Source organism: Dreissena polymorpha, chromosome 1, assembly GCF_020536995.1.
Source record: "Dreissena polymorpha isolate Duluth1 chromosome 1, UMN_Dpol_1.0, whole genome shotgun sequence".
NCBI classification, from domain to species: domain Eukaryota; kingdom Metazoa; phylum Mollusca; class Bivalvia; order Myida; family Dreissenidae; genus Dreissena; species Dreissena polymorpha.
This window is the reverse complement of record NC_068355.1, coordinates 142,866,863-142,890,950: the sequence shown is the minus strand read 5'-3', so window position 1 is coordinate 142,890,950 and position 24,088 is coordinate 142,866,863. Positions and strand designations below refer to the sequence as shown.

The 24,088-nt window shown below is 37.9% G+C and overlaps 1 protein-coding gene across 17 annotated transcripts in view; it reads right to left on the bottom strand.

Annotated features, from left to right (window-relative positions):
* The window catches only part of LOC127853111 (phosphatidylinositol 4-kinase alpha-like), a 190,812-nt gene that overhangs the window by 21,390 nt on the left and 145,334 nt on the right, over positions 1–24,088 (bottom strand). For 15 of the 17 annotated variants that reach the window (XM_052387420.1, XM_052387411.1, XM_052387427.1 and 12 more), the window contains 11 exons: positions 19,289–19,416; positions 18,862–19,020; positions 17,827–17,978; positions 14,458–14,565; positions 13,561–13,688; positions 12,866–12,997; positions 8,077–8,124; positions 6,676–6,755; positions 5,943–6,124; positions 4,770–4,902; positions 500–679 (listed from right to left, as the gene is read on the bottom strand). In XM_052387420.1, the coding sequence (XP_052243380.1) occupies positions 500–679; positions 4,770–4,902; positions 5,943–6,124; positions 6,676–6,755; positions 8,077–8,124; positions 12,866–12,997; positions 13,561–13,688; positions 14,458–14,565; positions 17,827–17,978; positions 18,862–19,020; positions 19,289–19,416 (1,430 nt within the window). The remainder of the gene's footprint in view (positions 1–499; positions 680–4,769; positions 4,903–5,942; positions 6,125–6,675; positions 6,756–8,076; positions 8,125–12,865; positions 12,998–13,560; positions 13,689–14,457; positions 14,566–17,826; positions 17,979–18,861; positions 19,021–19,288; positions 19,417–24,088) is intronic. The other 2 variants (XM_052387359.1, XM_052387440.1) reach the window with 1 other exon arrangement.

Sequence of the window (24,088 nt, the reverse complement as noted above, 5' to 3'; positions counted from 1 at the left end):
TTAAATTCAATTATTGAATATTAAAATTGTTCATGGTTCATATAAATTGTTCATGTTTGAATACTTTATTCGGTATAATAAAATAAATATTACATGTCTGACAGGGTGACAGTAAATTTGTCAACTTTCGGAAAAATACTGTCAACCTTGGCTTCGCCTCGGTTGACAGTATTTTCTCAAGTTGACAAATTTACTGTCACCCTGTCAGACATGTAATATTTATATAATAACTACTTCAGAAGTGTAGAAGTAGTTCATTCCATAAGCTTATACAATTTTCTATTGTTGCATGCCCATTGCTTATTTCAAGGGCAAATAACTAAAAAATTAAAACATTACTGCTCCTGAAAATTGTGTAATGCATATCTTTACTTCATGTTGATGATACATGTATATTCCAAGTTTAATTTAATCCCTTGAGAATGAAGGAGTAGTTTGCCCAACAAACTTAAAACATTGTAAATAGAGTATTAAAATTTAATAGCTATAGCCGACATACCGAGTCATATCTGACGGCCTGAACGAGCTGAGGGATGTAGAAGAGTAGGACCTCTGTGGGCGTGTCACGTAACTGGGTCACTGCACACTGGGCCGTGAGGGGGTGGGGAGGGTACTGGCGTGAGAAATACGACAAGCACATCAGCGGAGAGATGTGGCACCAAGTCAGGCTGTGACTCAACTGAAATATAAAGAACTTTAAATCAGAAAAAGTTAGCAAATAAAAAAGAAACAGAACATTTAACTTTCCTAATGACATACCATTCAAATACAAAGCAATATGTACCTTTCTGGAGGGAATGACAACAATGTGTTTTTTTTCACAATTTTGAGAATGGGATTTTCTGTATTTTTATCAATGTTCAGGGAACCTCCCATTCAGCAAATTTTAAAACATGAGTTTTAACAGGTTTTTACTAAAGCCATATATAGCCATATAAGGAAAAATGCCCAGCCCCCTGGCGGCCATGTTTTTCAAGCAACCAGAACCATTTTCAAACTCGTCCAAGACGAGTGATGGGGACAAATCTTCTGACCAAATTTAATGATGATAAGAGAATAAATTTGGCCTCTAGAGCGTTAACAAGGTTTTACTATAGCCATATAAGGAAAAATGCCCAGCCCCCTGGCGGCCATGTTTTTCAACCAACCGGAACCAATTTAGAACTCGTCCAAGATTTATTGGCACAAATCTTCTGACCGATTTCATGAAGATTGGACAATAAATATGGCCTCTAGTGTGCTTACAAGGCAAATGTTGACGAAGCACAACTCACAACGCACAAAGAGCAAATGGGGATCACTCAAGCTCCCCGCGTGCTCAGGTGGGCTAAAAATAGATACATTTTGTGATTGGGAATGAGTCTTAAGTTGATAAAAATGCAACAGATTTTCAAATTCATTTAATTATTTAAAAACTCATCAGGACTTTAATTAAAAACATTTTTAAAACATAGACAAAATCAAACAAGAAGACTGGACCCTAAAAGGAGAATATCTATACACATCAAATATTATCGGGATTATGGCAATGACCATAATCCCATTTATTTTAGGGATGGTAGTGGGACTACGTTTGTCTTAAATAAATAACAGCACTCAGTTGGTCTGTTCACTTACTGGTTTTAAAATGGATGTTGATAAAGTTGACAAGGACCGAGTCAGTGTCAAAAAGGGCTTGCATTGCCTCGATACTTTTCATAAGCGCCTAAAAGGGAACTCTTGGGTGATCAAGTCAGAGTCGGCAAGGGCTTGCATTGCCTCGATACTTTTTATAAGCGCCTCAAAGCAAACTCTTGAGTGACACCGATCAACCGGATTTCAGGCATTCGGAATATCTCGGACAATTTTTTAGGCTTGCTAAATCACGTCTTTAATAAAATAAAACAAATAGTTTGTATCTTCGAACATCAATGCCTGGGAAAAGAAAAGCAGCAAACAACAACCCTCCAAGACGGAGAAAATCTGCTAGGGTTGCCGATGATAGCGAGGCGGAGGTGGTACCGGTCTCATTGACCGCGAATGAAGGTGATTCCTCGGCAGGTATGGACAGGCGCATCATCGATTTCGAGGCGCTTTTGAGGGAATCGGGAACACTCTGCAATCCCAAATCAGTCCCAAAATCATCTCCTTTGACTCATTTTCCTCTTGATGTTGCCGAAAGGCAAATCCATTTGGGATCGGACGAAGTATCCGTCCATGTACCGACTGCTATCGCCAAAAAAATCTGCCTGAATAATTACATTAATCTGGCCCTCTTACTCAAGGGGAATATTGAGTTGACCGAACATTTTGCATGTAAATGATAGGGGACAAATAGAAGCCCGCCCAAAATCAGCACAGGTAAAAATTTCCTCCATTGATAGTTGGACAGATGCTTTTATTATCTGTATGTCTATTTATATACGTCAGCATCCAGACATGGTCCAGGATTTGCTGCAGTACATGACAGTCATTCGTGAAGCTGCAAGTCGCTCCACCTCCATGGCCTGGCGTGCATATGACGAACAGTTTAGGCTTCGTCAATCCGTTAATCTCCAACCATGGGGAAAGATTAACTCGGACTTGTGGCTGCTAATTATGAGCTGCCCCAGTGGGCCATCAAGCACTACCATATCTAATTTCTCTCCACCTCAGATGGCTCCTCCCTTACGCCCAAAGGCTTGTCTTGACTTTAATAACAATTTCTGCAAATGGCCCAATTGCAAATATGCACACACTTCTTCTTTTTGTGGTTTACCTAACCACGGGAGGAAGACATGTTTAAAATTGAACCAAAGTGGAAGTAAGCACCCCTAGGTCGATGGAAATCCACGGCTTACGAACAATACTTACATGATTTTAAAAATGTGACATATGTTATCAGTCCAACAAGGGCTCGTTTATAATATTTTCTAATGCTCGATGGTTTCATAGATACTTTATTAAAGAGTGCATTTTGCAAAGGTTTATGTCAAGAAGACTTATCTTTTTACTGGTAGAAGTTTTGCCCTATATTTTATTCATAATTGTTTACATAAAATCAACCTTCTCATTTAATCATAAATGCTTTGTTTTACATACAGTTGCAGGTTGCTGTTTTTAATCAGACTGGAGGCTAACATTCTCTCCAAGTCTAATTACAGATGTTTGGCTGATAGGAGACTCCCTCATCAACAGGGCTTCTCAGAGAGCGATTTTTCAGCAACCAACAGATTTGAAAATGGAAAAAAGGCTTCGATGGTTGGGTTCAAGTGGCATGCATTGGCACCAGTTGATAGCGAAGCTTCAGTTGGCGATGATGGGTTGTCCAGCTCCTGAGATGATCATTATTCACCTCGGTGGTAGCGATTTGACTGGGGTTGAACGGGGAAAACTCATAAAAATGATTAAGAGAGACATAGGTTATATTGCCTCGGTCTTCCCTAGCGCTTACTTAGTGTGGTCAGACATTCTGCCCAGAACAGCGTGGAGGGCTATCAAATCTCATCAGAATTCTTTAAACACTATTAATGAGAAACGGAAACGTATTAATAGAGCTGGTCGTCAAGCAAACCGCAATCTGGATAAAGGTTGTTATATAATTCATGAGATAGAAACCTCGACAACTGGTTTGTTCTTATCGGATGGTGTGCACCTTTCGGATATTGGAAATATATATATTTCTTAACACACTCTCGGAAGCTATCTTAGGTTTTTTCAAGAACAGTGACACATTCTTTTTTAATGCAAATGACTAAACCGCAGAATGGGGGACAAATTAGGAAATAATGGATATTTCCTTAATTTGCTGTGGCGGGATTCTGGCGGCCTGGGTGGACGGCATGGTGGTATAACTGCTATGTGTATAATTCAAGTGATGACTTTGTTATTGATATTCTAGGCCTCTATCGTTTGACATGTTGCCAGGATACTGTTTAAGCTGGGAACCAGGCATCGAGTTGGACTTAAGAACTAGAACTAAGATCTAATAGGGACCACTGGCCCGGAGGGTCAAACGCGACTATACAGGGACAGGTGGTTTCTCTGGGTCATCTTACAAAATCCGAATAACCCACTTTTCACAAGATAACAATTCTATCGGATTTTTTTAAATTATTGGTATAGGGGAGAGTGATGTCCAGAACAGACTAGGAATGTCTATTAGTGTATCACTCGCGGAACCCGTTTTTAGGCCTTTTGGTATGTTTCGGATTTGTTATTAAATGGTTGCTAAATAAATATATTGTTATAATGGAGGAATTGGACTGGATTGGATGAATTAGCTTGGAGGACTGGATTGGAGTAATTAGCGTGTAAAAGTTGTATTGGAGCAACTGGATAGCGCATTCTCATTACTGGGGGGAAAACAAACATCCGTGCCGTCCACCCGGTTGCCTGAAACTGCTTGTGTCCAGATTTCTCCACTTTCAATGTGAATGTTTTAAAGGAGCATTATGCTCCAATAAATTTACTAAGGTATATCAGGTTTGTGTTTGTTTCTATTTCTCAGCATCCTAAAATAATTGGTATTGAGCAAAGAACATATTTGAATTTTTTATTTAAGATATTTAGTTAATGCAATTTGCAACTTTTCATGGTACAATGCAAACTTTCTAAACAGGCAAGTATCTCTCAAAGGTCTAAATATATAAGCAATTTTCTGGAAAAACGTGGTTTAATGCATGTGCATACATTGTCGCCCAAGACAGTGCACAGACCAATCAGTGTTGACACTTTCCACTTTAACTAGATTTTTGCTAAGAGACTGCCTTCACAGGAATGTGATGTACAACCTCCTACATGACTCCTACCTCAGGAGCATCCGCTTCGACGCTACTGGGGGTCACGAGGTACTGGATGGCCTCTGGGATGTGCCGCACTGCCACTGGGTTGGTACGCACCTGACGAATGATCTCAGTCCTCAGAGCATCGGAGTTCGGGAACCTGCCAGCATTGAGAACACCATAGACTTGAGTGTGCTTGTTGTTAATATGAGTCGTGTTCTGAGAAAACTGGGCTTAATGCATGTGCGTAAAGTTTCGTCCCATATTAGACTGTGCAGTTTGCACAGGCTAATGAGGGACGACACTTTCCGCTTGTATGACATTTAAAAAAAAAAGAAGTCTCTTCTTAGCAAAAATCCAATTAAGGCGTAAAGTTTCGTCCCTGATTAGCCTGTGCGGACTGCACAGGCTAATCTGGGACGACACTTTACGCTCATGCATTATGCCCAGTTTTCTCAGAACGTGACTCATTTTATTAAACATAAACGAAAAGGAAAGTTATTGATCATATGTATGTAGTGAATGAAAAATATTAGTGGTGTTCACAGCCTTTGGAATGCTTACAGTTAATACACACCATTTATAACAATAACATTTCACAATAATGACAAAGAATATCCTCGACACTGAATGCTGTCATAAGGAGCAAGATATCATAGAATGTCTTAGTTGAAAAGGTGCCATGACTTTAATAATTTCGAACAATGGATGATACAAATTGTAAATGCAAAACTATATATTATAAGGCAGATTCCTGCAAGCATAATCTGCGTATGTTGACAAGTGAAGGAGTATGTGCTTGTACAAGTTCGTGGTAAACTGACTGATGTACAAATCACAGCCGGATGATTTCAGCATACCCTCATTACTTTGTAATGTAAGAAGACAAAAGACAAAACGGATGACAGCACCAATAACAAAAGTAAGTAATCACAAAAACACTCAATTCCATTAACTCTTTCAGTGCTGGAACGAATTTTGAAGGCCTTTGAAAACAGTTTGGAACCAGATGAGACGCCACAGAACATGGCGTCTAATCAGGATCCAAACTGTTTGCTATTTTGATAGTATTCTTTGAAAAAAATCAAAGAAAATGATAATTTTAGAAATTCAGCAGACACCATTTTAGCAGATGACAAATTTCCCAGCATGCAAAGGGTTAATGCAAAGCAAAAAACCTACAAACAACCTCCCACATACCGATAGGGCATGAATACAGCAAGAAGTGGGGAGATATCCCAAGCCAGGCGTGCGTGCTCCCGCCATATTTTCTGGGACACAGACGTGGATGCCCAGGTCATGGGTTTCGACTCCTCAGGCACGCGAAGCTCAGGCAGCTCCATTGGATTCAGCCATGTGGTAAACAACTCCACTGAACTCGTCTGAAACAAGATACAAACATTTACCTTTAAGTCCCATATAAAGACATGACCTGGGTTTTCTGATTAACCCTTTGAGCGCTGGAACCGGATTTTGAAGGCCTTTGCAAACAGTTTGGATCCAGATGAGACGCCACAGAACGTGGCGTCTCATCATGATCCAAACTGTTTGCTATCCTGATAGTGGTCTTAGAAAAAGAATCGAAGAAAATGCTAATTATAGAATTCAGCAGAGGACATTTAAGCAGACGACAAATTTCCCAGCATGCAAAGGGTTAATGTCAGAACATCATCATCTGAAAACCAGAATGTGGCTAACAAACCTCTTTGCACATATTCTGATAACACTATGTACTTTTCAAAAGTGTTCAGGTTAATTTTCAATACGCTTTTTTACTGACATATGTTTCACAAATGAAGCTTTTCTTGTTGACATACGATTTAAAAATAAAGGCTTAGAGAAAAACTGTCATATAAGCTGTTAATAAGATAAGCACATTCAAGTACCTATCTTTTTACCATACAAGCTTTTTACAAGAAGGCAAGCCCCTTACCAGCATGCTCAGCAATAGATTACGTTTACGCAGGTAGTCCTTCATGTAAGCATTGTTTGGGTCCTGTGCCTTTCTGCTACCTGGGATTAAAATCAAACATTGTTACAGTTGGACAAATAACCTGGAGTGATATTATTACGGTACACAAATATTTTTGTCAGCTCATATCAGAAATGGACAATACTCAAGATTGTTTAGATTCAGGTATAGTAAAAAAATTCATAAAGAGTCAATTTAAAATGCTTTGTTTACAGCATATTTCTGTATACAATAATTTATTAATAACATTATGCTATTCTGATTGTATGAACACATAAAATTTATCAATTAATTTAAAAGTAGGTTCTCATAAAGACTCTCTTAAAATTAACTAACAACAGAATAAACAAGTATCTTTGAAAACAATGGATGCTCCCCTTGTTTGACCTTGAGAAAATCTATTATTAGCCTTGGTGACCTTGACCCCCATTGACCTCAAACCTCATCAAAAGATAGAGGCCCATGCAAGGTACCTACAAGCCAAATATGCAAGAGATCAGTAAAATACTGAAGGCGCTATGAAAAACTGTATCAAAAGTGTGACAGAAGGATCTATTATTAGCCTCGGTGACCATGACATTGACCCCAGGGACCTCAAACCTCATAAAAAGGTAGAGGTCAATGCAAGGTACCTACATGCTAAATATATAAGACATCTGTAAAATATTGAAGGTGCTATGAGAAACTATAAAAAAAGTGTGATTGAAGGAATGAAGTAAGGAAGGAAGTAAGGAAGGAAGGACAAACTGGCAAGTAAATGCTCCACCAAAAATGTTTGGGGAGCAAAAAAAATTAACATAAGCTATATGATAGTTCATGACATGTTAATCTGACAACAAAAATCACGCTGGATGACAGACAACTCCCGATTTTAAGAGCTTGAGGAAGTGCTACATGCTCAGTGTGTTAGATTTTGTAATACTTTTGTTTAGAGGTAATTTTTTTTAAATAATTAACCTGTGCTTACATGCTCATTACAATTGCATATTTAACATAAAAACTATAATATAAATAAGCATTGTTGTTTACATTCATGCATGCCGTGACAATGATTAACAATAAAAAATCCTCAATTACAAGCAAAACAAATATGAAGGGTGAAAGACAAAAGTCATCATAATATGATATTACCCATTGAATCTACATGTATTGAATCTACATCTTCCCTTATTAACTTATTAAAACAACAAAGGAGAAGGTCCGTTAAAGGTAGATTTTTGCCTAAAAAATCACAAATAAAATAAATGTGTTTAAGACAATTATAATGTTGACCTACAATAAATGAAGACATATAATCATGAATCAGAAGTAGTTTATTTCAATACAGAAGCGTAATGCCTTGTAAATGGAATGAATACTCACTGTGTTTTACGGATGATCTAACTCCATACAATTCATTTGTCGAACGAACTGCAGCAAGAATTTATGCAGCATTTTTATACTGTGAAACTAATCTATATTATGCATAGAGACTCGTAAGCGGCATTCACACTCGTAAGCGGTGAAGAGATTTGTATTGTTGTTGACAGTTCAACTGAGACAGTGTCGACGATTAATTCTAAATAAATTAATAAAGAAACAACTAAAAGTAATAGACTACGTATAAACTTCGTTTTATATTTTTATTTGATATCATGCACAGACCAAGTTTTATTGGTATAACACCTCATGCGCTACTTAACGTCGATATTACACGCAGAAAATCCAAAGCAACGTCTACGTCATTTCAGCAGTCAAAACGCTAAAAAGCGTTATACCTGTATCAACATTTCGTCATTTCACGTTATAATGTAGATAAAACTATATGTACGTTCAAAAATGCGGTATTTTCTGAAAGTACATTGAATGGTCTTTTTAATGGTATATTTCATATTATTTTTTTACAAAAGGCAAAAATTGACCTTTAACAGACCTTTTCCTTTAGCATAAGGTACTAATTATTTACAAAAACCTAAAATTAATCTTGCCAATGTACATGCAATACCTTATATATAAGAATATTTATTTGCTGTGTTATAAATAAGTTGTGATACTGTGAATAAAAAAATAAGCCGTAAAAACAGGCAACTAAATGTTTGTGTTGATAAAAGAAAAAAAAAAGTGTTGAACAAAATCAACCTTGTTTTAGTAGCAATAACCCAGCCACTGCAAAAACAAACATAAATTGTTCAGGACACACTGTACTGTTAAGTCTGTGTTTCTTGTAACACAAAAAAAACACAAAAACAAGAAGTAGCAAGTACAGTCAGCCCTTGTGATAATAACATGCTGGGGACAAACATATTTAATTAAATGGTTACCCATTATAATAGCATATTAATTGTCCAACTAGGGTGCTCAATTGGGCAAGAACTTTATTTTATATGCAACATGTCTCATTAGTTTTACCAGTTCTAATTCAGTGTAAATTGAACTGACATGTTAATATAAAATACCATTTTCATAACAAATTATCATATCCTCTGGTTGTCACAAAAGTTAGTTTATCAACCCTAGATATGTACGGTAATCTGCGTTTTCATTTTAACAATTATTTGAAAAATTGCCCTGCCCCGTCGCAGCCATATTTTTTTAAATGGACCGAAATTCAACAAATGTGGAAAAAAAATCACCAAAATATCTCGGGTACACAAGTATATATGCTGGTAACTTTGTAAGTAATGCTGAACATCCAACATATGAAAGTGTGTAAGTATTCATGCTGTTTAAAATGGTTGTTAAATTTCATCACTCTAGCTAAAATATATTCTGAGTTCATACAGGAATGTTAATAAAATAGTTGTTTTTTTTGTTTTAAAACAGTCATAACTTCAGTAATGTTAAAAATATATATATGGAGGTGCACATTTTCCAATTATGGTCAATATTCTTGTTAAGTTTCAGTTTCATCCCTTAAAAGGGCCTTTTCACGTTTTAGTAAATTGACAAAATTAAAAATAATTATTTCAGATTCACATTTTGTTCGTTTTAGTTATGATATTTGTGAGGCAAACAGTATTACTGAACATTTAACATGCTCTAACATAGCCTTCATATGCATCTTTTGTCAATTTACAGGTTTTTTTTTGGCCCGATTTTATAGCCGAAATTCAGCTATGTTCCCAATCCCAAAAAGTATACTTTTTACCCAAAATGTGGCAAAATTTCCCAATTGCCAAAAAAAAAAAAAAATATTTTTTTTTTTTTTTTTAGAAAGAAGTCTTGTGTATTTTATCTCAATTTTAATTCAATTACATCTAACAAAGTATTATATGATTTTTTTCTTTTAATTTGAATGATTATAAAGAGTTAAATCAAATTTAGTATTTCCCTAATCAGTGGACTTTTCGTGTGGAAAAAGGCTAATGAATTTATTTTCCCAATTTCATGAAAATGCCGATAAAATTCCTAATTCCAAAGCCATGGGCTATCTTCCCAAAAAGTGGGAAAAAAAACCTGATTTAAAAACCTGGAAATTATAAAGCGTTGCAACACGAAACGATTGAATAATATGGAGAGTTCTGTTGTTGTCGTTTTATTTTGTGAAACTATAAGTTTGCTTATATAAAGTGAAAAATACAATACATCCTTCATTGTATGAGCACGGATGGCGGAGTGGTCTAAATGGTAGACATTTACTCCAGGACTCCAGGGGTCAGTGGTTCGAGCCCTGTTAAGGGTTACTTTTGTTTATTTTGTTTAATTTTTTTCTTGATTTTTTTCCCAAAGCATTTTAGATCCATTGTTTACATTTATCAATATAAATCATTTAATGACAAACTTAAATTAATGCCAAAATCTGTGAAAAGGCCCCTTTAAGCAGCTTAACTTATTTTCTTACGCCAAAAAAACTAGTTTTCTTTTTCTTATCTGTTGCTAAAAAGGGCTGAGGTTGTGTAGCGAAAAAAACACAACACTTTCCAAAATGTAGAGATAACAATATTGCATGCTAAATTATGTGTTTTTAAGTTTTATCTCTTTTAGTTTTACAGCAATACTTTATGAGCATTGTGCAACACACATTAAAGATTTTTTTGCAAAAATCTAAAAAGATCCACACCACAATATAAAATTTCATACAATGGTTTATAAGTTTGTAGAGTTTTATCCATCTAGCAGCAATCCTTTTTTAAATACCCATGACCCAAAGATAAACATCCTTGGCCAAATAAAGGGCCATAACTCATGTTGTTTAATAAAATCCGAACCAAAGGTAGGACACAAAGACAAAGGAAAATCTAAATGTCCCCCTTTGAAAGTGGAAAATAAAAAGAGATGTCACAAGATTATCCCTGCTGCATTTGCGTGAATGTTATTTGAAATCTGAACATAGTCATTGAGTCTGATATCTGTTAGTTTTATTTCATTTAAAATTACCAGAGAATACCCAATCTCCATGAAATGCTAACAAAGGTTTAGACAAATGGAAAACTGTTAATTTATGGTCACATTGTTATAGTTGGAAAGGATTGTGTCACAATAATGCAGGCTGACTGTTTAATAAGCTTAAAATGGGTGTTTTAATAAGTCTGCTGCCATTGTGCCTGTAATTTATCTTATCAACAAGAGTTCCGCGGTCGGAGATGACCGCATTGAAGCCGGATTTTTGATTTAAATGACAGGAAAGTACCTTTCGTGTTTTTGTCAATGCAATACTTAAATTACTGAAATATTGTTCAAAGGTCAAAATGAAATGTAAGTACTTTTCAAGGCATGAGCAAACCTTGTGTTATGTTTTGAATGCATGCATATACATGAACAACAATAACAATGAACACTCTAGGTACAAGCATACCAAAGTTATAACATGGAATAAGAACTTTAACATTTTTACCTACCAAAGTTATAAGAACTTTAACATTTTTACATTCAAGGTCACAGTGACCTTGACCTTAGAATGAATGACCTTGAAATGACCAGTGGTCATCTAAGTGTGCTTGCAAACCTTCATGTCAAGTTTGAAGACTCTATGTCCAAGCATACCAAAGTTATAACAATTTTAACATTTTAACATTTAAGGTCACAGTGACCTTGACCTTCAAATGAATGACATTGAAATGAACAGTGGTCATCTTCTAGTACTGGCCAATCTTTATTTCAAGTTTGAAGACTCTAGGTACAAGCATACCAAAGTTATAACATGAAATAAGAACTTTAACATTTTTACATTCAAGGTCACAGTGACCTTGACCTTCAAATGAATGACCTTGAAATGTCCAGTGGTTACTTACTAGTTCTGGCCAACCTTCATGTCAAGTTTCAAGACTCTAGGTCCAAGCATACCAAAGTTATAACAACTTTAACATTTTTACATTCAAGGTCACAGTGACCTTGACCTTCAAATGAATGACCTTGAAATGTCCAGTGGTTACTTACTAGTTCTGGCCAACCTTCATGTCAAGTTTCAAGACTCTAGGTCCAAGCATACCAAAGTTATAACAACTTTAACATTTTTATATTGAAGGTCACAGTGACCTTCACCTTCAAATGAATGACCTTGAAATGACCAGTGGTCATCTGTTAATCCTGGCCAACCTTCATGTCAAGTTTGAAGACTCTAGGTCCAAGCATACCAAAGTTATACCATGAAATAAGAACTTTAACATTTTTACATTCAAGGTCACAGTGACCTTGACCTTCAAATGAATGACCTTGAAATGACCAGTGGTTACTAACTAGTTATGGCCAACCTTCATGTCAAGTTTCAAGACTCTAGGTCCAAGCATACCAAAGTTATAACAACTTTAACATTTTTTATATTGAAGGTCACAGTGACCTTGACCTTCAAATGAATGACCTTGAAATGACCAGTGGTCATCTGTTAATCCTGGCCAACCTTCATGTCAAGTTTGAAGACTCTAGGTCCAAGCATACCAAAGTTATACCATGAAATAAGAACTTTAACATTTTCGAGCACGCCGCCACCCCGCCCGCCCGACAACATCAATCTATAAGCCGAGATTTTTAAATCCGGCTAAAAACAAAAAAAGAACAACAATGAATAATAATAATAAGACAACCAAAATGCATCTTGAAAAACAAACAAACATTATAAGATCACAAATTAACAAAACATCTTTATTGTATATAAATGATGCTAAAATGCTCTAAAATTAATTGGACATTTTACAGAACAGTTTTATTCACAAACAGTGTGCAACAAATTTCTCACCAGCAGATTTTTTGGACAAAGTGTTGACCCCACTGTTGATGTTCATGAGCCACTTCTTCGACTGTGCAAAGTCTGCACTGGAGATGGTCATCTGGTTGACACTAGAGTAGTCTTCCACTGGCTCAGGTTCATCTGAACATAGATAACTACACTTATCAAAGGGAAATAACTTTGCAGTGGAGATGGTCATCTGGTTGACACTAGAGTAGTCTTCCACTGACTCAGGTTCATCTGAACATATATAACCACACTTATCAAAGGGAAATAACTTTGCAGTGGATATGGTCATCTGGTTGACACTAGAGTTGGCTTCCACTGACTCAGGTTCATCTGAACATATATAACCACACTTATCAAAGGGAAATAACTTTGCAGTGGATATGGTCATCTGGTTGACACTAAAGTAGTCTTCCACTGGCTCAGGTTCATATCTGAACATAGATAACCACACTTATTTCATCTGAACATAGATAACCACACTTATTAAAGGGAAATAACTTTGCAGTGGATATGGTCATCTGGTTGACACTAGAGTAGTCTTCCACTGGTTCAGGTTCATCGGAACAGAGATAACCACACTTATCAAAGGGAAATAAATTTGCAGTGGATATGGTCATCTGGTTGATTCAGAGGATTTTTCTGTACCTTAACAGAGAAACAGAAAGCATTTTCTAGAAGTCATTATTCATACTTACTGGCGGTGGGGAAGATATTCACATTGAGATATTTCTTGTCGCTATGGACCAGGTTCCAGAACTGGACAAGTGTTCGCACATCTTCTCTTAGTTCTAAGCCCCGTTGAGTGGGAACTATCACAGGGCCTCTGGAAATACAGATTTGTAACTTTAAAGGGGCCGTCCAACAGATTGGTAAATTTACAAAATAAAAAAAAAGTTGTTTCAGATTCGCAAATTTTTGTTTTCGTTATGATATTTTTGAGGAAATGGTTATACTGACCATTTACCATGCTCTTAAATATCCATTTTATGCATCTTTTGACGATTTTAAAACCTGAAAATTATAAAGCGTTGTGTGACGCGAAAGGATTGAATGATTTGGAAAGTTCTGTTGTTGTTGCTTTATTTTGGGATACTACAAGGATTGCTTATATAGGTGAAAAATACATCTGCTCTAAGCATGGTCGAGTGGTCTAGGAGGGAGACGTTTTACTCCAGACTCCAGGGGTCAGTGGTTTGAGCCCTGTTGAGGGTTACTTTTTTTCCTTTTTTTAAACTGTATTCTTGTTTTTTTTCTGGAGATTTTAAGTTCAAATGTTTAAATTTATCAATATAAAGCATTTAATGACAAGCTTCAATACATGCCAAAATCTGTTGGACGACCCCTTTAAATTTTAATAAAAATAAGGGATTTTACTTGGGTTTTTCACCTCAAAATGTGCATTAACTCCCACACATATAGTAAACTGTAATTTGTCAAAAACTCACCAGCAATTAAACTACGCAGCAAATCTTCTTCTGTGTCTTGGATAATAGCTCACATGTATATTTTAAGCCTCAGACAACCCGCTTTTGCAAGTGTACCAAGTACATTGTACAGAAATTGGTTTGAAGAGAAAAGCGTCTATAACTCACGCATAGAAGTCTAGGGCCGTGTTATAAACCCGTTCTCTAAGCACGCCTTTGCAGGTGTTGTTGGGAAGTGTGTCACCCTGCAGCAGGGACATACCCATCGAAAGCAATCTGGAGCAACAAGCAGTGACAATAATAGGTGTACTTGTTTGTGTTATAAAAAGTCTACAAAACCAAACAAACTTATGCAATATGATATATAAATAAAATGTGAATAAAACAAGAGCACCGCATAATGGGTGCCACGCTCGGCTGCTAAAGCTTGTCAGATTTTTTTTTTTAGAGGTCACAGTGACCTTGACCTTTGACCTAGTGACCCAAAAATGGGTGTGGCTTGTAGAACTCATCAAGGTGCATGTACACATGAAGTTTCAAAGTTGTAGGTGGAAGCACTGTGATGTTAGAGGCAAAGTTAAAGTTTTATATTAGAGGTCACAGTGACCTTGACCTTTGACCTAGTGACCCAAAAATGGGTGTGGCATGTAGAAGTCATCAAGGTGCATGTACATATAAAGTTTCAAAGTTGTAGGTGGAAGCACTATGATATTAGAGGCAAAGTTAAAGTTTTATATTAGAGGTCACAGTGACCTTGACCTTTGACCTAGTGACCCAAAAATGAGTGTGGAGTGTAGAACTCATCAAGGTGCATGTACATATGAAGTTTCAAAGTTGTAGGTGGAAGCACTATGATGTTAGAGGCAAAGTTAAAGTTTTATATTACAGGTCGCAGTGACCTTGACCTTTGACCTAGTGACCCAAAAATGGGTGTGGTGTGTAAAAGTCATCAAGGTGCATGTACATATGAAGTTTCAAAGTTGTAAGTGGAAGCACTATGATGTTAGAGGCAAAGTTAAAGTTTTATATTAGAGGTCACAGTGACCTTGACCTTTGACCTAATGACCCAAAAATGAGTGTGGCGTGTAGAACTCATCAAGGTGCATGTACATATGAATTTTCAAAAATGTTGGTGGAAGCATTTTTATTTTAGAGCCAATGTTAAGGTTTTAGCATAACGCCGGACGATAAGGAGGCTATGACAATACCTCAGGTTTTCTCCGAAAACAGCCGAGCTAAAAACTATTATTTTATAGACAAAAAAAGACATCAAACTCACAAGTGTTGCCATGGAATAATGGTGTGATATCTGTTATTAGAGATTGTGAATATGGTCATTATTTGGACACTTTCAAGTGATGTTCCTCATTAGTGAACAAAATGAAACTTAAATTGTCTCAACCAGTTCCAAACTTGCAACACAAGCCATCATAAAAAGGTATGTAGTGGGAGATGTTAGCTGAATGCAACTGCCTAAGCTGTCATGCCAGAACGATCTGTGCAGTCTCTCTACACATGCCTATCCAGGATGACGATGGCTGTGCAGTCTCTCTACACATGCCTATCCAGGATGATGATGGCTGTGCAGTCTCTCTACACATGCCTATCCAGGATGATGATGGCTGTGCAGTCTCTCTACACATGCCTATCCAGGATGATGATGGCTGTGCAGTCTCTCTACACATGCCTATCCAGGATGATGATGGCTGTGCAGTCTCTCTACACATGCCTATCCAGGATGACGATGGCTGTGCAGTCTCTCTACACATGCCTATCCAGGATGATGATGGCTGTGCAGTCTCTCTACACATGCCTATCCAGGATGATGATGGCTGTGCAGTCTCTCTACACATGCCTATCCAGGATGATGATGGCTGTGCAGTCTCTCTACACATGCCTATCCAGGATGATGATGGCTGTGCAGTCTCTCTACACATGCCTATCCAGGATGATGATGGCTGTGCAGTCTCTCTACTCATGCCTATCCAGGATGATGATGGCTGTGCAGTCTCTCTACACATGCCTATCCAGGATGATGATGGCTGTGCAGTCTCTCTACACATGCCTATCCAGGATGATGATGGCTGTGCAGTCTCTCTACACATGCCTATCCAGGATGATGATGGCTGTGCAGTCTCTCTACACATGCCTATCCAGGATGACGATGGCTGTGCAGTCTCTCTACACATGCCTATCCAGGATGATGATGGCTGTGCAGTCTCTCTACACATGCCTATCCAGGATGATGATGCCTGTGCAGTCTCTCTACACATGCCTATCCAGGATGATGATGGCTGTGCAGTCTCTCTACACATGCCTATCCAGGATGATGATGGCTGTGCAGTCTCTCTACACATGCCTATCCAGGATGATGATGGCTGTGCAGTCTCTCTACACATGCCTATCCAGGATGATGATGGCTGTGCAGTCTCTCTACACATGCCTATCCAGGATGATGATGGCTGTGCAGTCTCTCTACACATGCCTATCCAGGATGATGATGGCTGTGCAGTCTCTCTACACATGCCTATCCAGGATGATGATGGCTGTGCAGTCTCTCTACACATGCCTATCCAGGATGATGATGGCTGTGCAGTCTCTCTACACATGCCTATCCAGGATGATGATGGCTGTGCAGTCTCTCTACACATGCCTATCCAGGATGATGATGGCTGTGCAGTCTCTCTACACATGCCTATCCAGGATGATGATGGCTGTGCAGTCTCTCTACACATGCCTATCCCGGATGATGATGGCTGTGCAGTCTCTCTACACATGCCTATCCAGGGTGATGATGGCTGTGCAGTCTCTCTACACATGCCTATCCAGGGTGATGATGGCTGTGCAGTCTCTCTACACATGCCTATCCAGGATGATGATGGCTGTGCAGTCTCTCTACACATGCCTATCCAGGATGACGATGGCTGTGCAGTCTCTCTACACATGCCTATCCAGGATGATGATGGCTGTGCAGTCTCTCTACACATGCCTATCCAGGATGACGATGGCTGTGCAGTCTCTCTACACATGCCTATCCAGGATGATGATGGCTGTGCAGTCTCTCTACACATGCCTATCCAGGATGACGATGGCTGTGCAGTCTCTCTACACATGCCTATCCAGGATGACGATGGCTGTGCAGTCTCTCTACACATGCCTATCCAGGATGATGATGGCTGTGCAGTCTCTCTACACATGCCTATCCAGGATGATGATGGCTGTGCAGTCTCTCTACACATGCCTATCCAGGATGATGATGGCTGTGCAGTCTCTCTACACATGCCTATCCAGGATGATGATGGCTGTGCAGTCTCTCTACACATGCCTATCCAGGATGATGATGGCTGTGCAGTCTCTCTACACATGCCTATCCAGGATGATGATGCCTTCCAACAATGGATTAATGATAAGAAGAGACTTCATTAAAAAGAAAATACCATAGAACAGGAAATGTCATTATAGACACTACACTTATGCATTAAGCTTAGTTTAGACCTAATTTCCCCATGCCTTGTTCAAACTTTTAGCTCCCCATACCTGAGACGTGGCCCCAGTGCCGCGGGGTGTCTGGAGATGTGGGAGGGGTTGCGGCCCACGGTCAGCATCAGGGACTTGTTGATGAGCGTCACAAAGATGTTCACCTGGTTAATGCTGCTGTACTTGGCAATCTCCAGTCTCTCTTGAAGGAACTTCAAGAGCAGGTTTGAGTGTGAAACATGAGTATGTGCTTGAATTTACTCCATCATTTAAATTAGTATTTTGCTAAACAATTATCAGTCATATATTATGCTGTTCTTATTTTAGATTTATAAGTCTCTATCGGAACTTATCAGAGCTTTGCCCCAAACAAGACCTACATCTAAACTGTTTAGTCAGCTCTGATTTAAGGGCAAAGAACTGGTTACAAAAATTGTCTTCGTAAAAGGGGGATGACCCAACTGACCAAAGAGTGACACCATCATGTCACATCACTTGGTAGATAGGATACAATTGGAACCCTAAGGAATAATGGAAAACAAGCAAATCTGTTGATTTAATATCCCCTGCCAAATACATTGTGTTTACTGATTTGTGCAAATCCCTTGATAAAAGTATATTCCTAAAAAAAGGTTTGCATTTCTTCTCATTGATATCTATACACCCATGAAGTTTTATGGTGAAATCTTGTAGCGCATCAGGGATATATCCCTGAACAGTTATATCATACACAAACAACAAATGGTAATAACACTAATTTAAGAACGTGAAGAGTTATTTGTCTTGTGCGAGGCAATTCTCCTCATTGATATCTCTACCCCCATTAATTTTCATGTTTAAATCTTGTATACTTTCTGAGATATAGTCTTGAAACATTTGTGACAAATGAACGGATGTAAAATGCCTATTCTACATCCCTCCGCCATTGGCAGGGGATAATACAATTTATTTCACTACTGAGTATAATGTACACACAAGCACATGAATCATGGCCTTTTGAGATAATTATAATTAAATTCACTTAAAATTGTGAATTTAAGCCAGTGACCTTAAGAATTAACAATTGAGGTCATTTGTATATAAAACTATACAGACCTTTACCCAGATGCTGTGAGGGGCCACAAAAGGGCCATCAGGGCTCAGAACCTGTCCCTCCGTTTTTGCAAGAGGGTCAGGACGGGGTGGGTCCTCTCTGAATATGCCAAGTCGCATGTCAATCGTCAATTGCCACGCAGCTGCCATCTCACACAGAAACTGGTTCATAAAAATACATACAACACGCATCAACAACAAATTACCAGAGAAATAAACAAACTAATAAGAGAATATGGCTATATCATAGGAACATTTTGCTGCAAAGAAAACATCAGCTTTGAAAGGTTTTTCCACTTTTGTCTTTAATTTTCACTTAATTTAATAATGGTAACAGACGGTGGATAGAGATCTTGTTACATAACTGTGCTGAAACCCATGTACATATCACAGTTATTTTAAAACACAAGAATTAAAAACAGAATTTCACCTCGGTACTCCACTGTGGTCGGGCAGCCAGCAGCCATTCCCAGCATGCTACTGCAGCTTTCATGGTCATCTCTGTGAAATGTTTCACGGGGGTCCAGCACAGGGCATGCAGCAGAACCCGGTTCAGTCCTGACATGTGGGCAGAAATTACCACCGTAATGTCAATTGTGAGATGTGTCATTAAAATGGACCTGTCCACAGTTTGTTAAATTGATTAAATTGAAAAAAAAAAATGTTTCGGATTTGCAAATTTTTATCATAGTTATTTGCGAAGAAACAATAATACTCGACAATTACCATGCTCTTAACTATCCATTATATGCATCATTTGATGATTTTAAAACCTGACAATTATCAAGCGTAGCAAACTCGAAACGATAGAATAATTTCGAGAGTTTCGTTTATATGGTTATATTTTGTGACCATACCTGGAGTGTTTATATGTATTAAGTATAAAATACCATGACACCTAATGCAGCATTGATAACCCTGTAGTTTAAGTGATACCCCAAACGCGTGGGTTCTAGCCCAGATGTGGATAACTATTTTTTCGTTTTTAAATTTAATTACGTTAAGTTTAATTTAAGTTAATTGTTTTAGTTTCAATGTTTACATTTATATTATAATTGTAATGCATTTACTGCTAAATTTCAAAACATGAAAACAAATGTGAACAAATCCTTTTAAGGTACTGAATGCCAATGCAGAGATTTGAGAATCAAGAGCTTACAAAGCTATCTAATTTTCCAAAGAATTTCATACAAAAATGTATTCAAACAGTTGATAAGAGCATATGATGGATAAAATTGCATTCAACCCATTAATTATCCTGTGAAATGAAATATTTACTTATATACAATTGTGTACATACAAATCCAGCCCAGAGCCATGCAATTAGTGCTGACTCTGTAATATTTAACTTATCTTGTCCCTTTTTTTAGCTCGGACTGAAGCGATCAATGAAAAGTACTGAAAAATCAAAAGAAGCCAATGACCTTAAGAAAGACACAGCCATTTTGAATCACTGAAGATAACCACTTTGGATGTGTTTTACCCTTTGCAATAGGACCTATCACACAAAGTATGTGCTCTTATATGGTGTTATCTAGTGAACATCAAAAAATCTGTTATCTCTGCTTAACATATTTACGTAACAAGCCACAAATTTGTAGCATTATTAATTCTAATAAGGGCTGTTTGTTAAACATGCATGCCCCCCATATGGGCTGTCAGTTGTAGTGGCAGCAATTGTGTGAATACATTTTTTTTCACTGTGACCTTGACCTTTGACCTAGTGACCTGAAAATCAATAGGGGTCATCTGCCAGTCATCATCAATGTACCTATGAAGTTTCATAATCCAAGGCGTAAGCATTCGTGAGTTTTCATCCGGAAACCATTTTACTGTTTCGAGTCAGTGTGACCTTGACCTTTGACCTAGTGACCTGAAAATCAATAGGGGTCATCTGCCAGTCATGATCAATGTTCCGATGAAGTTTCATGATCCTAGGCGTAAGCATTCTTAAGTTATCCCTAGAAACCATTTTACTGTTTCGAGTCACTGTGACCTTGATCTTTGACATAGTGACCTGAAAATCAACAGGGGTCATCTGCCAGTCATGATCAATGTACTTATAAAGTTTCATGATCCTAGGCGTAAGCATTCTTGACTTATCATCCGGAAACCATTTTACTGTTTCAAGTCACTGTGACCTTGACCTTTGACCTAGTGACCTGAAAATCAATAGTAGTCATTTGCCAGTCATGATCAATGTACCTATGAAGTTTCATGATCCTAGGCATGAGCATTCTTGAGTTATCATCCGGAAACCATTTTACTATTTTGAGTCACTGTGACCTTGACCTTTGACCTAGTGACCTGAAAATCAATAGGGGTCATCTGCCAGTCATCATCAATGTACCTATAAAGTGTCATGATCCTAGGAGTTAGCATTCTTGAGTTATCATCCGGAAACCATTTAAAAAATTTGAGTCACTGTGACCTTGACCTTTGACCTAGTGACCTGAAAATCAATAGGGGTCATCTGCCAGTCATGATCAATGTACCTATGAAGTTTCATGATCCTAGGCCTAAGCGTTCTTGAGTTATCATCCGGAAACCATGAAAATCATGCATTTTAATAAACACTGGTGTTGAGCATGCTTGGTGTAGTGATTTATTGAAATTGCACACACACTGTTCATTCAACAGATGACCCTATTTAAGTGATAATGGGGTATAACAGACTTCAACATTTTAATAGTTGGTATCTGTGTAAACTTTTGTTGTTTATAAATTATATTTGATTTGAATAACCAACATTTATTGTATGTATCTTTTTGCATTCTTATGAAAATTATTCAATAGAAGCCTTCCTCAAAAATACCCCACACCAGGATTCTTTTTCTCAATGTTAAAAATAAATAGTAAAACATACACAAGAGCTAAATTTGTGAAACACAATGCCCCCTCCTGTACTTTGAAGCTTAACAGCAGCTATTTTAGAGAACAAGGCCCATAACTCAGCCAAAAATCAATGGACTGGAAAGAATTTTACATTTCATCTGTAAGTCATGTAGGTAGACTCGCATACCAAAAATTAGCTGAATATCTGAGTGTTGCGTGAAAAAACTCCGCAAAACAGTTATTTTAGAGAACATTTCTTACCCCAAGACCCATAACTACTCCAAAAACTAATGGACCAGAATGAATTTCACACTTATTCTGTAGGTCATAAATGTATACTAACATACCAAAAATCAGCCCTATATCTGAAAGCATTGTGTAAAACAACTCAGGAACATGGTTATTATAGAGCAAACATCTAAGTCCAAGGCCCATAACTTCACTAAAAATCAATAGAACTGAACGCATTTCACACTTAATCTGTAAGATATGTATGTAGACTCACATACAAAAAATCAGATCAATATCTAAATGAATTTTGTAAAAATGGTTATTATAGTGAAAATTTCTATATCGGCTGTTTCTCAAATCTCTAGGCCTTTTACTTACTATAAATAGCAGCTTCTCTCTTGGATTATATCCCTTAACATATTACTTCCCTTGTCAAAAATATAAATAGTACCTGCCAAATGAAAAATAAAAATTATCTCATTTTAGAGCTTACAAGTTCCTTAGGCAAAAATTTACATCAGTCAAACGACCCTACCTGCGCCAAATATCAACGGAATGGATCCAATTTCACACTTCATGTATTGGTCATGTTAGTAGACTCACATGCCAACAATCAGCTCATTATCTAAAAGGGTTGCGTTAAAAACCTACAGAAAACACTAAGGAAGTATTGTCCCTGATCAGCCTTGTTTAATGTATGTGCAGGAAGTATTGTCCCTGATCAGCCCGACAGTTTAATGTATGAGCAGGAAGTATTGTCCCTGATCAGCCTGACAGTTTAATGTATATGCAGGAAGTATTGTCCCTGATCAGCCTGTCACTTTAATGTATGTGCAGGAACTATTGTCCCTGATCAGCCTTGTTTAATGTATGTGCAGGAAGTATTGTCCCTGATCAGCCTTACAGTTTAATGTATATGTAGGAAGTATTGTCCCTGATCAGCCTGTCAGTTTAATGTATGTGCAGGAAGTATTGTCCCTGATCAGCCTGTCAGTTTAATGTATGTGCAGGAAGTATTGTCCCTGATCAGCCTGTCAGTTTAATGTATGTGCAGGAAGTATTGTCCCTGATCAGCCTGTCAGTTTAATGTATGAGCAGGAAGTATTGTCCCTGATCAGCCTGACAGTTTAATGTATATGCAGGAAGTATTGTCCCTGATCAGCCTGTCACTTTAATGTATGTGCAGGAACTATTGTCCCTGATCAGCCTTGTTTAATGTATGTGCAGGAAGTATTGTCCCTGATCAGCCTGACAGTTTAATGTATGTGCAGGAAGTATTGTTCCTGATCAGCCTGTCAGTTTAATGTTTGTGCAGGAAGTATTGTCCCTGATCAGCCTGTCAGTTTAATGTATGTCCAGGAAGTATTGTCCCTGATCATCCTGGCAGTTTAATGTATGTGCAGGAAACATTGTCCCTGATCAGCCTGACAGTTTAATGTATGTGCAGGAAGTATTGTCCCTGATCATCCTGGCAGTTTAATGTATGTGCAGGAAGTATTGTCCCTGATCAGCCTGTCAGTAAAATGTATGTGCAGGAAGTATTGTCCCTGATCAGCCTGTCAGTTTAATGTATGTGCAGGAAGTATTGTCCCTGATCAGCCTGTCAGTTTAATGTATGTGCAGGAAGTATTGTCCCTGATCAGCCTGACAGTTTAATGTATGTCCAGTAAGTATTGTCCCTGATCAGCCTGGCAGTTTAATGTATGTGCAGGAAACATTGTCCCTGATCAGCCTGACAGTTTAATGTATGTGCAGGAAGTATTGTCCCTGATCAGCCTGGCAGTTTAATGTATGTGCAGGAAGTATTGTCCCTGATCAGCCTGACAGTTTAATGTATGTGCAGGAAGTATTGTCCCTGATCAGCCTGGCAGTTTAATGTATGTGCAGGAAACATTGTCCCTGATCAGCCTGACAGTTTAATGTATGTGCAGGAAGTATTGTACCTGATCAGCCTGTCAGTAAAATGTATGTGCAGAAAGTAATTTCCCTGATCAGCCTGGCAGTTTAATGTATGTGCAGGAATTATTGTCCCTTATCAGTCTGTCAGTTCAATGTATGTGCAGAAAGTATTGTCCCTGATCAGCCTGGCAGTTTAATGTATATGCAGGAAGTATTGTCCCTGATCAGCCTGTCAGTTTAATGTATGTGCAGGAAGTATTGTCCC